This window comes from Alexandromys fortis, unplaced genomic scaffold (assembly GCF_014885135.2).
Source record: "Alexandromys fortis isolate MF-2015 unplaced genomic scaffold, M_Fortis_MF-2015_v1.1 scaffold_99, whole genome shotgun sequence".
Classification (NCBI taxonomy): Eukaryota; Metazoa; Chordata; class Mammalia; order Rodentia; family Cricetidae; genus Alexandromys; species Alexandromys fortis.
Genome location: NW_026067982.1, coordinates 5,162,215 through 5,178,339, shown reverse-complemented (window position 1 = coordinate 5,178,339; position 16,125 = coordinate 5,162,215). Strand labels below are relative to the sequence as shown.

Sequence of the window (16,125 nt, the reverse complement as noted above, 5' to 3'; positions counted from 1 at the left end):
AGTCCCCAACACAACAAAGATAAATAGATAGATAGACAGACAGACAGACAGACAGACAGACAGATGGATAGATAATAAAAGATCAAAGGCAGGTTGTTGTCTGAGTTTACTGTCCTACCCAGTTCCCACAATCGTTAAGTCCCAAAGAAATCACACAGAGGTCTACATTAGTTATAAACTGATTGGCACATTAGCTCAGGCTTCTTATTAACTCTTATAACTTATATTAGCCCATTATTCTTATCTGTGTTAGCCACATGGCTCAGTACCTTTTTCAGTGAGGCAGTCACATTTTATTTCTTCTGTGGTCGGGTCAGGACTCCAGAGGAATGGGCTTCCTCCTTCTCAGAATTCTCCTGTTCTACTTGACCTGCCTCTACCTCCTGTCTGGTTGTCCGGCCTATACTTCCTGTCTGGCTACTGGCCAATCAGCATTTATTTAAAATATAACTGACAGAATACAGACTATGGTACCACACCATCAGGTAAGTATCTTAGTCTTACCACAGGGACCACCCCTAGGCAATAAAATAAACTCTGGGTTCTGAACATGTCACGCATTAAAAACATGATCTATGTTCTCCTCTGCCTCTATTCTGATCTTGCTCCATGGCTCTTCTGTGAAACACTGGATTAATCTGGAAAGCCAGAGTGTTTACAGAACAGCCGGGTGGTACATCATCAGCTGCCCACTAGCTTCAGTATAGATAACATTTCTCATATGTGAGTTATGACAACCATTATCAAGGTCGCTCTGCAGAAACTTGAGGCTGTGTTTGCTAAAAACACTGTTTCTTCACTTGAACATGTTGATATTGATATGATGGCTCAGTTGGGATGCAAAGCTTGGTATCTCTATCTGTTTAGCATGTCTGTGTCCTTTGCTGCTTCAGAACCTCTCAGAATACACTGCTTGACTCTTCATGTAGCTATGCTGACGATTTGAGAAATGCAGTCCAGGACTGCAATGCATGATTAACTTAGCCCATTGTCCACTGGAGCTGGCTTGGGTTTCTTCCACCTTGACCTTAGGCTTCTTGTCAACATAAACATTGTAATTCTTCCAGCCCTATGCAGCTGGATGTTTACACAAGACAATCACACCAACTGACCTTCAGCAGTTTCTGAGGAAAGTCCTTGCTCATCACCCCCACCAAGTACAAGGTCACAAAGCTTGCACAAGAGACAGCCAACTTTTGAGACCGTGGCCCTGACCAGTGAAGTTGTAACATATTTCAACTTATGCCTCCCAAAGTTAATAAAAGCCTAGTGCTCCCATTTGTCCAGCAACCAGCAGCCGTATGCAGACTGAGGCTCAGAGCTCTCTCTTTTACTGTGGCTGAAGTCAGTGAGTCATGTTGCAACACAGTTTGCCTGTCTTGTTTGTAGTGTATGACTTAGTCTCGTTTCTATTGTTGTGTTATGGGTCTAATATCAGATGACTTCAAAGAACACTTGAGCCCTGGTCAGCTTAGGCAACACGCTGAAACTCCATCTTTTAATAGAAAAAAAAATAGGTACGATTGGGGAAAGATGCAAAACCGTGTTTCCTATAATAAATACATAAAAATGGAGTTTCACAGAAAGTAATTAGTTTTTAGTGAATGCCAAGGAACTTTGGGTGTGATTTTATCAACATCCAGGGTTGCACAGATGAAGAATGGAAAATCCACAGACGAGTGATTTTGCCCAAAGTTTCTCAATTCTTACATAACCAAGCTCTGTTCACCAAATTTTGATACACAGATGAGTTGTGAATAGGTTTCCAATCTTGGTTCACTGTGGGTTTTTTGTGTTTGTTTGCTGTTTGTTTTTAACAGGGCCAGCTCATGACTTGGGCTTGGAACTCAATGTGTAGCTAAGAATAACCTTGAATTTCTGGTTTTCCTGCCTCTACCTCCCAAGAGGAAGGATTATAGACACTGGCTAACATGTCTGGTTCATGTGCTGGGCAAGACGTCAAGTGCTTTGTGCATGCTTGCTAGGCGAGCCACATCCCCAGCTTAAATATGTAGCCTAGAGGGAAGCTGTGTCTGCCAACCTCCGAAGGACATAATCAGGGTATCTGCTAGTTCTTAAAGTCACTACCGGCATTGAATCCTCAAAAATGCTGGTTCTCATAGGAGGAAGAGTCATGTGAGGCTAACAAGAGCCGTCTGTTACTCGATCCTCCTCCTCACAGGTGTCCTATGTGTTAGCAGATCGCTCCCAGCTCCCAGCCTAATCCTATCTAGCCAGAGAGGTCCCAAAATGGCATAGAGGAAAAATGGGAATGACAGGGAATCCTGGACAGAGGAAGGAACAGATAAGACAAGAAACGAGCAGTAAGGTGTGTGTGGGTGGCTTGCCTACATGCCCCACCTCCCGAGCATCTTCCTTAGGGCACTGATTACATCCCTGTTCCTCAGGCTGTAAATGAGTGGGTTGAACATTGGGGTGAGGATAGTGTAGAAGATGGAAGTGGCTCTATCTCCCATTGGTGTCCTAGCTGAGGCCCGCTGCATGTAGCTAAATATGGCTCCCCCGTAGTAGAGGCCCACCACCGCCAGGTGGGAAGAGCAAGTGGTGAGAGCCTTCTGTTTCCCCTCCGTGGCGGGCATTCTAATCACAGCCGTGAGGACCTGCGCATAGGAAGCCACAATGACCCCAAGAGGCAGCAGTAACATCACCACACAGCATGCATAGATGAGGTCCTCGAAAAGTGAGGTGTCGGCACAGGAGAGGCGCAGCAGGGCTGGGACCTCACAGAAGAAGTGGTCCACCTCTAGAGATCCTCAGTAAGGGAAGCTGAAGACCATCCCCACGTCAATCACACTGTCTGCCATTCCACCCATCCAGGATGCCATGGCCAGGGAAGTGCAAGCCTTCCAGTTCATGAGCACGGGGTACCTCAGTGGGTAGCAGACTGCCATGTACCTGTCATAGGCCATGACAGCCAAGAGGAAGCACTCAGCTCCTCCCACCGTGACCACGAGGAAGATCTGAGAGGCACAGCCTGCCAGGGAGATGAACTTCCTGCCTGAGAGGAAGTTGGCTGCCATCTTGGGTACCACTGTGCATGTCATTGTTAAGTCCATGATGGAGAGCTGGCTGAGGAAGAAGTACATAGGGGTGTGCAGGCGCCTATCAGCCTGGATGAGCGTCAGGAGGAGGATGTTGCCAACCACAGCAGTCCCAAAGGCCAGAAGTACCAGGGAGAAGAAGAAGGAGTCATAAGGTGAGTGTCCGAACAGGCCTGCAAGGATGAAGCTGGATAGGGAGGAATGGTTCCAGAGCTGCTCTGCCATAGCCCTGAGAGACAGACAGACAAAAAACTTTATTGGACACCTCAGTAGCATAAAACAAAACAAATATTTTTCTCCCCAAAGGCAAAGATTGGCCCTTTGGCCCTGCCCTACTCTTTCCTCCTGCAGTAAAAATCCATTTTCTCTCATAGCTCTTTTCAGGTGTACCCAGCCTGAATGGACCCTTATTTCTCCTGAGAGAAGATGGAATGGAGAAACAGGTACGGGGACTGGGGAGCACAAGGAGAGATAAGTGGTGGCTAAATGGCAGGTGGGGAGGAACAATTTGAGGAAATGGGCTATAGATTTAAAAGACAGGGAAGTGAAATATTGGATGACCCAAGTGATAAAAGGAGAAAGAAGTTTGGATGGAAGGGATAAAGACAATACAATTAAACAGCAAAAATCTCCTTGTTAAGAATAATGGAAGAGGGGGCTGGAGAGATGGCTCAGAGGTTAAGAGCACCGCCTTCTCATCCAAAGGTCCTGAGTTCAATTCCCAGCAACCACATGGTGGCTCACAACCATCTGTAATGGGGTCTGGTGCCCTCTTCTGGCCTGCAGACATACACAGACAGAATATTGTATACATAATAAATAAATAAATATTAAAAAAAAGAATAATGGAAGAGGGCTGGCGAGGTGGTTCAACAGGTAAAGGTGCTTGCTATGTAAGACCTGCGTGAGCCCCAGAAGCCATGCAAAGGTCAAAGGAGAGAACTGACCCCATAGAGTTGTCTCTGACCTCCAAGCCCATGCCCTGTCACACGCACCGCTACATATACACTATACACAGACATGCTCATTCATTTAAGAGGGCGGAGACTCCTCTCCCCTCCTTATCGTGGAGCACCTACCTTAGAAAACTAAGTTCCTGCTCTGTGAGATGCATGTCTTTTAGGGACTTTGTTGTAGTGTGGTAGCGCAGGCCTTTAATCCTGGTACCCACGAGGCAGAGGCAGGCAGATCTCTGTGTGTTCAAAGTCAGAATGTTCTACATAGTGAGTTCCAGGCCAGCCAGAGCTAGCTATATAGTGAGACCCTGTTTCAAAAAGAAAGAAAGAAAGAAAGAAAGAAGGGAAAACGGGGTTGGGATTGTATCTCAGCAGTTGAGCCCTTGCCCGGTAAGTTTGAGACTCTAAGTTGAGTGTGTTCCTTGGGAAAGAGTGGGAGGGGAGGGGGAGAAAGGAACAAGAAGAAAAGAAGGGAAAACTGAGCTCTTACCTCAGTGTCAGGGTAGAGTGGGGACCTGATTGGAGCCTGGCGCCTACTCAGGAACACAAATTTGTTTCCTTTCAGGAAGATGTGAGGTTTAATTTCCCTTTACACAAAGCCAGTTATCTAGCAGATTGTCACTTCAATCAGCAGCAAATTGAAGATAGACTGTGTGTGACAATGGTGCAGTCAAGTCCTCTTCTTTGAGGACATGTCCATTTGCCTGAAAAAAAAAACGTGCATGTATCTGTGTAGGGAGTGGGTGGCATCCTGTGTAAATGTGCATTGTTGGCATGGGCAATGCCACATCAATGGCCCCAGTGTCTTAAACTCATGGAAAACAGCAAAGTCTTCCATGGGCTAGGTTCAGGGAAATGGCAAAGCCTCCCCTCCTAGTTCAAGTGTGAATATTGCCAGGGTGCACAGAAAATGTTCATCATAGCTTTCTGCCCCTGGGACGTTCACAGTCTGAAGACTGTTCCCCTGCCGAGACTGCACCTATCAGGACAGGTAAACCTGCCTCTTTGTTAGGCTGTATAATAGCCCAGCCTCCTTGTTTATCTGTATCTCATAGCCCCATCTCCTTGATCAGCTTATACAATAGCCTCACTTCACTATCAACCATATAAAATAAACACAAGGAGATTCCAGAGTGCTGAAGCTTCTCCACCAGAGAGCCTAGTCCGCAAAATCCAAGCTTTTTTTTGCGTGTCTGTTTGTCTGTCTGTCTGTCTGTCTTTTCTTTATTCCCCTGTTGCCCCAGCTAGCTTCATTCATGGAGCTGTGTAAGGACGTGGCATACCTGATTACAAGGGTTTGTGCATACAAAACCTTGAGTTTCCCTCTTTCTGTTCATAGCATTCATACCCCCATGGGAGCATCACATCTGGCTTATGGTTTATTCAATAATAAACATGTGTGTCTTTTTCTTCTATCTTTGTTGAGAGGTTTTCCTTTTCTTTTTTTTTCTGGGTGGGGAGAGGTTTTGTTTTTTTCCTCAAAAGAGGCAGGTGCTGAACAAAGATGAATGCCAATCTCAAAGGCATCATGGGGGCCTTAGAACCTCAGACATGACTCTCTGGATGTAAGCCAATCACTGTCTTATCCCAATACTTGGACTTTTGAAAAACATGAGGGCAGGTACTGGGGACATGCCTGTGTGTATCATAGTCAAATATAATTTGCCTTATTTGGTGCTTGATCTAAGTGGACTACACTGCTTAGAACCAGTGACTATTCTGTCACATTTACGCCCATTTAAAAGTAAGAACTGGGTCAATACTCACTTTCTAAATGATGCGTGAAGAGGTGTGCGTATTGGTTCTGTTGATAAATTCTATCAGTGTCTATCAGAATAGAGGGCACAAAACTGCAGTGCAGAGGAGAAAACATGTTTTGTCATCTACTGCACAGCACAGTGAGTATAGTTCAATGTGATATTTCACAGTTCACAGCAGCCGCGAGCCCAGTGCTTACAGTGGCAATACATACAGGTTCTCACCAGAAAGAAATAAGGGTGTGACTCAGAGTGTATCTGTGTTAGCTTGATTTAAGCATCCTGTAGTATGTGCATACAGCATCATACTATACCTCGAAGAATATATACAAACATTAGCTGTCAACTAAACCTAACCAGATATGATAGCACATGCCTATAAGATCACCAGCTTGAGGCCTACCTGGACTAAAGAGCAAGACACTCTCAGATATCCATATAGGCACAGAGAGGGAGGGGCGGAGAGTGAGGGAGAGGGGGAGAGAGACTATTTAGTATAAACTTAAAGGTATCAAAGCCAGGCAAAGATCGCTGCACAGAGTTGAAATGAGGGTTTTTCTGAGCAGAAGCAGGAACTTTTGTTTGGTTTTGTGTGGTAATTGCAGCTGCCATGTGCTAGCTAACCAGGCTTAATTCGAAGGAACAAATAAACATCTTCCGTTTTTTAAGCAAAGACAGTTTTGCACTTGTGAGGAAGGAAGATGTTTGGGGTTCTTAGTCCAGCTGTGTCTATGGGACACTTTGGTGCATGTTTTAAACCTGCCAGGCATGGTGGCTCACATCTGTAATCTTGGCATTCAGGAGGCTGAGCCAGGAGGAATGCAGAGAGCTCCAGGACAGCCAGTGCCAAGGGCATGTGACCTTGTCTCTAATAACAAACGAAACAAAACCAAACACAAATTAAAAAGTATATTTGTTGGTTTCTCCTCCTGGGATTCTTATTTGCTGGATCTGGATGGGGCTTGGCTGTTAACTGTTTTTCAGCTCCTCAGGTGAGTTACAGGGAAAGAAAAAGGTAAATACACATTGGCTTAGAGCAATCTGGGTCCATAACTATTCTCATTTGGATAGTAGCGGGAAAGCTGGGTAGAGGCAGAAGATCGTGGAAAATGATGAGGGGTGATCTAAGACACAGCAAGCAGTAGACATGTGCCCTTAAAGGAAGCCCGAAACGCAATTTGAACTCGATGGATCTACTTGTTGACCTTAGAAATCAGTCCAGAGCCTAAGAGCATGTGAATAAAGACAACTTCACCCTAGAAAATTAAGACTGCCATCTGCATGTCGTCCATTACCTTTGCCAGCCAACGCACCCAGGTCTCTCTACGTGCAGCCCAACTTTCTAGAGAACCCGAAGAGAGGGTTAAAGCCAGAACAGTTCTTCCCAGTTCCTGACCACCGTTAGTCCTTCATCTCTTAGACACCCCCTCCTCTCCTCAGTACCCACCACAGTAGCTCCCCACAGTTCACCTTCTACTTCACTCTGCAAATCCAGGCTGTGGGGTAATGTGTGAGCAAGTATTGGTTTGGGAGGACTTTGATGTGCTTTTTGCCCCCCCAACCCCAAAGCTCCAGACACAGATTTATAGAACTAACCCCTCAAGGTTGTCTTTTGTTTCTTTCAAAACAGCTAATGAACTCATGTCCCAGGTTTATACAAGGCTGCTGTCTTGGGACACCAGGCCCAGCTGTTAATGAGACCAGGGAATAGACATGTACTGCACTCCAAAAAGGAAACCCAAATAATGAATTGTCTCCAGGACAAAGTTCACTCCCCATAGCCCTAACCCTGAAAAATACCCTAGACTCCCATTAAATTACATAGGAAGATCCCCCATGGAATATTGTCATACCTATTCTTCCCCAAGAGCCATCTTTACCTTGTCCCAACCTAAGCACTAAGTGTCAGAAAGAATGTCTGCCTGTACTCTGGGAGTTTTGTTAATGGACGACCAGGCCAGGTATTCTGTGGCCCTTGACTTCAAATCACAACCCATCCTTTTATACACCATTTGCTGGCTAAGCACTCACTAGACAGATAACTATCCAGCATTGTGAAAAGAAATGAAGACCAATAAAAGAAAACCAGTAGCTGTTTACCCAGAGTTGTCTATAGCAAGGGATCCAGTTATTGTCACCTGAGTTTTGATTGGCAGATGGAGGCATGAGAAAGCTTTCAGACATAGGGAGAAATAGCTGGGTTTGGTGATGCACGCCTTTAATCCCAGCACTTGGAAGCAGAAGCAAGTGGTTCTCTGAGTTTAACAACATCCTGTCCTACAGAGCAAATTTCAGACCAGCAGGGGCTACAGAGTGCTACCCTTTCTAGAAAGGGAGGGAGGGAGGGAAAGGGAACAAAGTAAGATCTGGTGTTCTGATTGTGGGCTGTTGGCGTGCAGAGGCTAGGGGCAGGCTGGCTGCTGTGAGATGGTAGTTATTCAGTTAGTTAGGATATATATCTAGGCTTTTGTACTCAATCCTAACTCAGAAGCAGGGGGTTGAATTGGGAGACCTGTCAGGTTATTTGTCAAGTGTTGTGGGATATTTGTACACTGTGTGAAGATGTATTGCTGTGATTGGTGTAATAAAAAACTGAATTGCCAATAGCTAGGCAGGAGTTGTGGGCGGGACTTCCAGGCAGAGAGAGAACTCTGGGAGGAAGAAAGGCTGAGTCACCAGCCAGACACAGGAGGAAACAGGAGGTGCAAGATGGAAGAGAGGTCATGTCACACGGCAGATGTAGATTAATATAAATGGGTTAATTTAAGCTATAAGAGCTAGTTGAGATAAGCCTAAGCTCAAGGCTGAACTCATAATTAATAATAAGTCTCCATGTCCTTATGTGAAGGCTGGCGGTTCTGATGAAAAAAGTATTACTACAGTCAAGATTTAGCCATTTTAATACTTTTTAATACTATTTAGCTTCCTAGATTATTACTAAATTAATGTTATGATTATTATTATTACTGGAAATCTTGGGGCCAGAGAGACAGCTCTTCATTTAAGGGCTCTTGCTGTGCAATCATGAGGACTGGAGTTCAGATCCACTCAGCCATCTCTCCACCCACTTCCCAAATAGCTTTAACTTAAACTCCCATTGTTTCTATTACTGTGCTTGTGTAAATTCTCTCTAACCCTGATGCAAACTTTGTGCTGTGGCTCATCACTGCCATGTCCCACTCATCTGCCTTCTTCTATTAGTCTAAAACTCTCTCTCTCTCTCTCTCTCTCTCTCTCTCTCTCTCTCTCTCTCTCTCTCTCTCTCTCTCTCTCTCTCTCTCTCTCTCTCTCTCTCTCTCTCTCTCTCTCTCCTCTCTGTGTGTGTGTGGGGGTATTGTGGTCAGTGGACAAATTTTTGAGTCAGTTCTTTCCTTCTTGCAATCCCAGGATTCAAGAGTCTGAGGCAGGAGGACCACCGTGAGTTTCAGGCCAGTATGGACTACAAAGGTATAACTAAATCGGAGTTTACTCCTTTGCTATCTGCCATCCAAGCCGACTTTCTGGGTTAAGGATGTCATCCAGTGGTGAACATTTGTCCAGCATGCATATGCTCCTGTGTTTCATCCACAGTACTGTAATCTGAAAAACAAAACCAAATTCTCCCTCATACTATTTCTCCCATGGAGAACACAGACCACAAAATGTTATGTAACTAAGGATAAAGACTAAATGTCTGTGAACAGTGGCTATTGGGTAAGTTGTTGGTGTGTTTGTTCTTCCTTACAAAGCTTTGCAAAATGATCCAAAATATGTTTTGAAATTTTGTGCCTAAAACATAATATGGCACTGTCAAAATAGTGACTGACAAAATAGTCACGACTGCCATGATATTCTGTAGCACAAATGGGGGTAGCTTGAATTCCAACCCAGAATTTTTCCACTGCACCAAAGACTCAGAGATAGTATGACAGGCTGTGAAAGACTGCAGTGGGAGGTCTGAGCCAGCAACCTGGGGCCAGAGTGGGCCTGAGACTCCACAGGAGCAGAAATGGATTCAGACCTGGGACATTTGCAGAAGCAGGACTGGGCCAGCGACCTAGGTTGGAGCAGGCCAGAGGCGGTGAACTCCACAGGAGCAGGACTGACCTACTGTCCTGGGCCAGAGCAGGCCTGAAATAGTGAACTCCACGTGAGTGGGAGTGGATCCAGACCAGGGACATTTACAGAAACAGAACTGAGCCAGCAACCTAGGCTGGAGCAGACAGCCAACTCCACAGGAGCAGGTGCAGGGGAGCAACCGCTGAGGGAGTAGCCTGGAGCCAGAGACCTCTGCAGGACCAGGCATGAGTCTGGGACCTTTGAGGGAGTAGGCCTGAGCCGGAACCTCTGTGGGTCTGGCCATCATTCTGGGACATCTGAGGGGGTAAGCAGGAACCAGGGACCTCTGTGGGTCCAGGCTCACCCGAGTCTGGGACCTTTGAGAAAGTAGATCAGAGCAAGAGACCTTTGAGGGACCAACCCCAAGCCAGGGACCTCCGCAGGAGTGCTTCTAGACCAGGGACATTTACAGAAACAGCAACCTAGGCCAGTGCAGGCCTGAGACACTGAGCTTCATAAAAGCGAAGCAAACCCCTGGAGTGCTGAGCAACCTCCAGGAACATGGAGTAACCAATGGAGTGACTGTAACTGTGGCACTGACTGCACCATGAGGAGCAACCATCTGAGCCTTGGAACTACTGGCATCTGAAAGATTGATCACCAGAGTCACAGACAGCCCCAACTACATCAGTTAAAGGAAACGATGGATAGACAAGAACACAAGCAACACCACCAAGAGCAATACCACACCAACCTAGTGATCCAATAATAGCAAGACTTGAACAACCAAATATAGATGAAGCAGAAGAAAATGGCCTAAACATAACTTCAGGAGAATGTTTGAGTTCCTTAAAGAGGAAATGAAAAATTCCCTCAAACAAACGGAGGAAATAACAATCAAAAAAAATGGAAAACATCAACAAATCCCTTAAAGAAAACCAAGAAAAGGCAATCAAACATATGAAAGAAACTATTCAAGACTTGAAAACTGATATAGAGACAATAAAGAAAACACAAGCCAAGGAAATTATAGAAACAGAAATCACGAGAAAATGATTAGGAACCACAAATATAAGCATAAATAGCAGAATACAAGAGATGCAAGAGAGAATCTCAAGTGTTGAAAATATAACAGAGTAAATAGACTCATCAATCAAAGAAAACATTCAATCTAACAAAAGCTTAACCCAAAATATCCAGGAAATATGGGATGCCATGAAAAGACCAAACCTAAGAGTAATAAGGTTTGGAAGAAGGATAAGTTCAACTCAAAAGCACAGAAAATATATTTAACAAAATCATAGACGAAAACTTTCCCAACCTAAAGAAATATATTCAAATGAAGATACGAGACGCTTACAGAACACCAAATAGACTGGATCAAAAAAAAATCCCCTGACCACATAATAATCAAAACACTAAACACACAGAATAAAGAATTTTAAGAGCTACAAAGGAAAAGGTCAAGTAACATATAAAGACAGACCTATCAGAATTACACCTGACTTCTCAATGGATAAAATGAAAGCCAGAAAGTCCTGGTCAAGTATTATGCAGACATTAAAAGACCACGGATGCCAGTCAGGACTACCATACCCAGCAAAACTTTCAATCACTACAGAAAGATGAAACAAGATATTCCATGACAAAACCAGATTTAACCAATACTTAGCCACAAACCCAGCCCTACACAAAGTACTAGAAGGAAAACTCCAACCCAGGGAAGTTGGCTACATCAACAAAGACACAGTCAATTGTTGATCTCATAGTAGTGAATCCCAAAGAAGGAAAAAAATACACAAATTAATATCACCAACAATAAAAACTAAATTAACAGGAGATAGTAGTCACTGGTCATTAATATCCCTTAATATAAATGGACACAACTCATCTATAAAAAGACACAGGTTAACAGATTGGATACAAAACCAGGATCCATTCTTCTGCTGCTTACAAGAAACACACCTCAACCTCAAAGACAGACAAATGCCTCAGAGGAAAAAATTTTCCAATCAAATGGACCTAAGAAACAAGCTGGTTTAGCTATCCTAATATCTGACAAATTAGATTTCAAACTAAAACCAATCAAAAGAGACAAAGAAGGACATTTTCATATTAGTCACAGGAAAAAATCCATCAAGAGGAACTCTCAATAATGCCTAAACTATTGGCCAAATGTTGTATGTTGTGTGTGTGATTATTTGGGTCTGGGTTGCTGGGAAATGAAGGAACAATCTCCATTTACACTGGGGTCATGCCAACTTGAGTGACTGAGCTGCCACCCATGGCCATGGTGTTGTCTGGGCCTAAGTCATGACCATAGGCCATGCCTATGAGGTAGGGACATGGTCTGTGTCCCTACCTCAGCCAGAGTCTGCATCAATGCCCATGGCTCCTGTTACCATTGAAGGCTGTATGACTGCTTGGGATCCATGTTGGAGTCCAGGGACCACCCTACTGCTGAACCCATGCTGATTTGAGAGGTCTGGGCTGCTATTCATGGCCATGGTAATATCTGGGCTCAAGGATCCGGTCCATGGTTCTGCCACAGCTAGGTTCTGTGTTGATATCTGTTGCCTGTGTTACCACAAGGGCCCATGAGAACCATGTGTTGAACCATGTGTTAAAGATTGAGAGCTTTGCTAAGCTGCCCTTCCCCCTCACCAGAGAGCTGCCCCTGACCCTTGGGGGCCCTGGGGTAATGGACTCCCATGACCTGGACATGAGAAAGCTGATCTGGCTCCCTAATAGTAGCACTGCCCTCCCCCCTACTTATGAAAGTTGGCCCCAACCCTAAACACTGGAATCGGAGAGTTAACTCTGCCCCTTACCTGATGGGGGTGGTCCCAGCAGCTGGCTCAGAAAAAACAAATTACCACTCAGATACACATCCAGGACTCTAGTGGGTACTCTCCAACATCTACCCCATCTATAACCTGCTGGAGATCATGAAGGGCCTAGTCCTACGGAACCATAACCTAGGATCTCCATGACTCATGGCAACAGAAGTTTATGGAGAGGAGTTTCAGTGAGGGTCCAGTATTGATGGTGTGGCATCAGCCAGAGGTCTTGAACCTGACCAATAACACATTAAACAATGAATATTTGCAAGTAAAACTGTGTGGACAGAAGGGTAGATTGCAGGACACACAGCAGCTCCCAATGCTACCAAGATGAAAGACGAGGTGATGGAGAAGCGGGATGTTTTTGTCTGCTGGCCCACTGTTCTGGGGACTGAACTCTGTGTCTTGTGCATGCTAGCCAAGAACTCTACCACAAAGCTCCAGCCCAATCCGTCTCATCAGTTAGGTTGGTAGCACTAACGCCTACATTGTGGGGTAATCGTGATAAATGTGTGAGGTGATGTAAAACACCAGGTAAACCCGAGGCAATCATCTATGCTGAATTGACACTCTGGCCACGGGGTCACTGGTTATACATAATGATACTCTCCCATTTCTTTCACTGGTTTCCCTTTTTAAGAGATGAAGGAAGCTGATTTCCCCCATAAAGAATCCTTTTATCTCTCAACTAACCAAATTCAGGATCAATTAGACTATTAATAGGCTTATATAACAGGTTGGAATCTGGACAAATCCCAAGTTTGATATCTTTTGTTAAAACATTTCCCTTTGGTAAAGGATCTTACTCCATAGCCCAGGCTGGCTTCCAACTTGGCAATCTTCCTGTTTTTGTCTCTGGATAAATTTAAATATTCTCCCCAGAGATATTTTGCTAATTAGTACTAGATATGGTGCTTAAAAATGGGGAAAGTTCTCTCAATTGCATTTTAGTCAGGGCCCTACTGGAGGTACATACAGAATTGGACACATAAAAGCAGAGGTGGACTCCAATTCCTTGCAGTTCAAATCCTATGATCAAAAAACTATGCTAAGCGGGCATAGCAATAGAAGAAATCAAGGTTTGTGGCGAAGGGCAGCTATCCCATTTTAAACCAAAGAGAACCTGAAAGTTGTATTAATAGGGAATTTGAAGCATTCTCTCTCAAAACCAAATAGAACAAAAATTGTCTAGTTTAGTCTTCAATATATTTTTATTCAAAGTGCATAACAAAGCCAGAAAATGTAGGTAGGGCATGCAAAAAATGAAGAAAACATGACCCTGTTCAGAGAAAAGACATCCATCCAGACAGACGAACAGAGATCATTTGGGTTTAGAAATAGATCATGTCTTTAAATCTCGGAAATTGTTTAGTGAATGTAAAGACTATGAGAACAGCTGAACACATGGAGATTTTCAAAGATGTTTGAAAGAGAAATGGAATCCCTAAGAATAAGGCAACTTTAAACTTGAGAAATGCAATGGCTGAAATGATGGATTATAGTGTGAAATAAAAGTCATCTTGGAAATAGAAGGAAAATGTCAGCAAACTACGATGTAGGCAGATATGCTTTTACTGTAAAGAATGAAGCAGTTGTATTTCAGGATATTGTAGGCCACATGATTTCTGCCACAACAACCCAACTCTTGTTTTAGCATGAGGGAGACTTAGTGGAACTTGATCAAAATAGACAGTGGGCCAGATTTGGCCTGATAGATTGCTGACCCTTGAACTGAAAAATGAACTAAGAAAAAAAATGTAGAACCAAAGCAAAATGAAGACAAATGAATGAATTATGGCTGCATCAGATACTCATGTTTGGGTATCCTGATAGTCTTAAATGGTTAAGTTAGAGGAAAAAGCTCACATATCATGGGATCATTGTGATGAATATGTGTCTGTAGAATGTCAATCCAAAGAGTCTAAGAAAGGAGGGAAGAGTTGAGCCTCGTAGGCTGAGGCAGGAGGCTTAATTGTTTGAGGTCATCCTGAGCCACCTATGGAGACCCTGTCAAAAAAGACAAAACAAGCACAAAGTCAACAAAAGCCCCCAAATTTGATAGTTATTTATATACATTATTTTTAAAGTTATAGCTCTAGTCTTTCCCAAAGATCCATCAATATTAGGCCAATACAAGTTCATTGACTAAAAACAAGCCCACGCTAGTGACATACTATTTTCAAGTACAGAAAACAAGAGATCTAGAGAAAAATAACCAAAAGTAACCATACAATGGAGGATCTCCATTAAAATACATAGTTGACTTCTTAATAGAAGCAACTAGAAAAACTAACAAAAAGACATTTGAAGACTAAAAAAGAAATTTGTCAACATATAATTTCATACTCAGTAAAAATATTCAAGAATGAAGAAAACACAAATGTGTGCATGTGTTTTCAACAGGCTACATTTGTGTCTCCCCCAGTCAAACCACAGTGGACCGATCCAGGCTCTCACGTTCCATAGTTCACATCTTCAGATGCCGTTTTTCAACCAAGAGCTCCCCTACCACAGGTACACTTTCCCAGGAGTTTCCTCAGGGCTCCAGTCACTTCTTTGTTCCTTAGACTGTAAATAAGAGGGTTGAGCATGGGGGTGATCATGGTGTAGAAGGCAGAGACCACTTTGTCCTGCTTGGAAGAGTGGTAGGCCTGTGGCCGCATGTACGTGATCATGGCAGCCCCGTAGAAGAGGGAGACCACCATCATGTGGGAGGAACAGGTAGCAAAGGCCTTCTGCCGCCCTTCCGCAGAGCGCATGCGTAGCACTGCCACCAGGATCCGGAGGTAGGAGGCGGAGATGACAGAAAAGGGCAGGAGCAGCATGAGGACACAGCAGACGTAGATCATGGTCTCGTAGAGGGAGGTGTCGGCACAGGCCAACTTGAGCACAGCAGGGACCTCACAGAAGAAGTGGTCAATCTCCTGGGAGCCACAGTAGGGGAAGCGGAGTGTAAACACAGCCTGGATCAGGCCATCCACCAGGCCAAAGAGCCAAGACCCTGCTACCATGAGCCAGCAGACACGGCGGCTCATGACTACGGAGTACCTCAGGGGGTTGCTGATGGCCACATAGCGGTCATAGGCCATGAAGGCCAGCAGGAAGCACTCATCCCCCAGGAGGGTGAGGAAGAAGAGGATCTGGAGGCCGCAGCCTGTGAAGGAGATGGAGCCACGCCCCATGAGGAAGTCAGCAGCCATCCGTGGCACGATGGTGGAGATGAGCATGAGGTCCATGAGAGACAGCCAGCTGAGGAAGAAGTACATGGGGCTGTGCAGACGAGAGTCCACAAGGATGAGGAGGATCATGAGCCCGTTGCCAGAGAGGGCCACCAGGAACATGACCATGATGATGGAGAAGAGGAAGAGGTGCAGCGGAGTGTGGGAGAAGAGGCCCAGGAGGACAAAGTGGGAGATGAGAGTCTGGTTTCCTGCCCAGGCCATTGTTAGGAAGAGCTGCGATCTGCAAG

The 16,125-nt window shown here is 44.6% G+C and overlaps 2 protein-coding genes across 2 annotated transcripts; both read right to left on the bottom strand.

Annotated features, from left to right (window-relative positions):
• Positions 1–2,348: 2,348 nt before the first annotated feature.
• On the bottom strand, positions 2,349–3,287 carry LOC126511423 (olfactory receptor 56-like). Its single transcript, XM_050158574.1, is given in 1 exon segment — positions 2,349–3,287. A coding segment is annotated over 1 exon segment (939 nt).
• An 11,858-nt stretch (positions 3,288–15,145) lies between these two features.
• LOC126511420 (olfactory receptor 56-like) lies at positions 15,146–16,099 on the bottom strand. The gene has a single exon (XM_050158571.1). It carries the CDS (start codon positions 16,097–16,099, stop codon positions 15,146–15,148), a length of 954 nt encoding a protein of 317 aa, XP_050014528.1.
• Positions 16,100–16,125: the final 26 nt, after the last annotated feature.

Bases quoted from the DNA above. Each gene is read 5' to 3' on its own strand.
- LOC126511420 (XM_050158571.1), bottom strand. From the start codon at position 16,099: ATGGCCTGGGCAGGAAACCAGACTCTCATCTCCCACTTTGTCCTCCTG.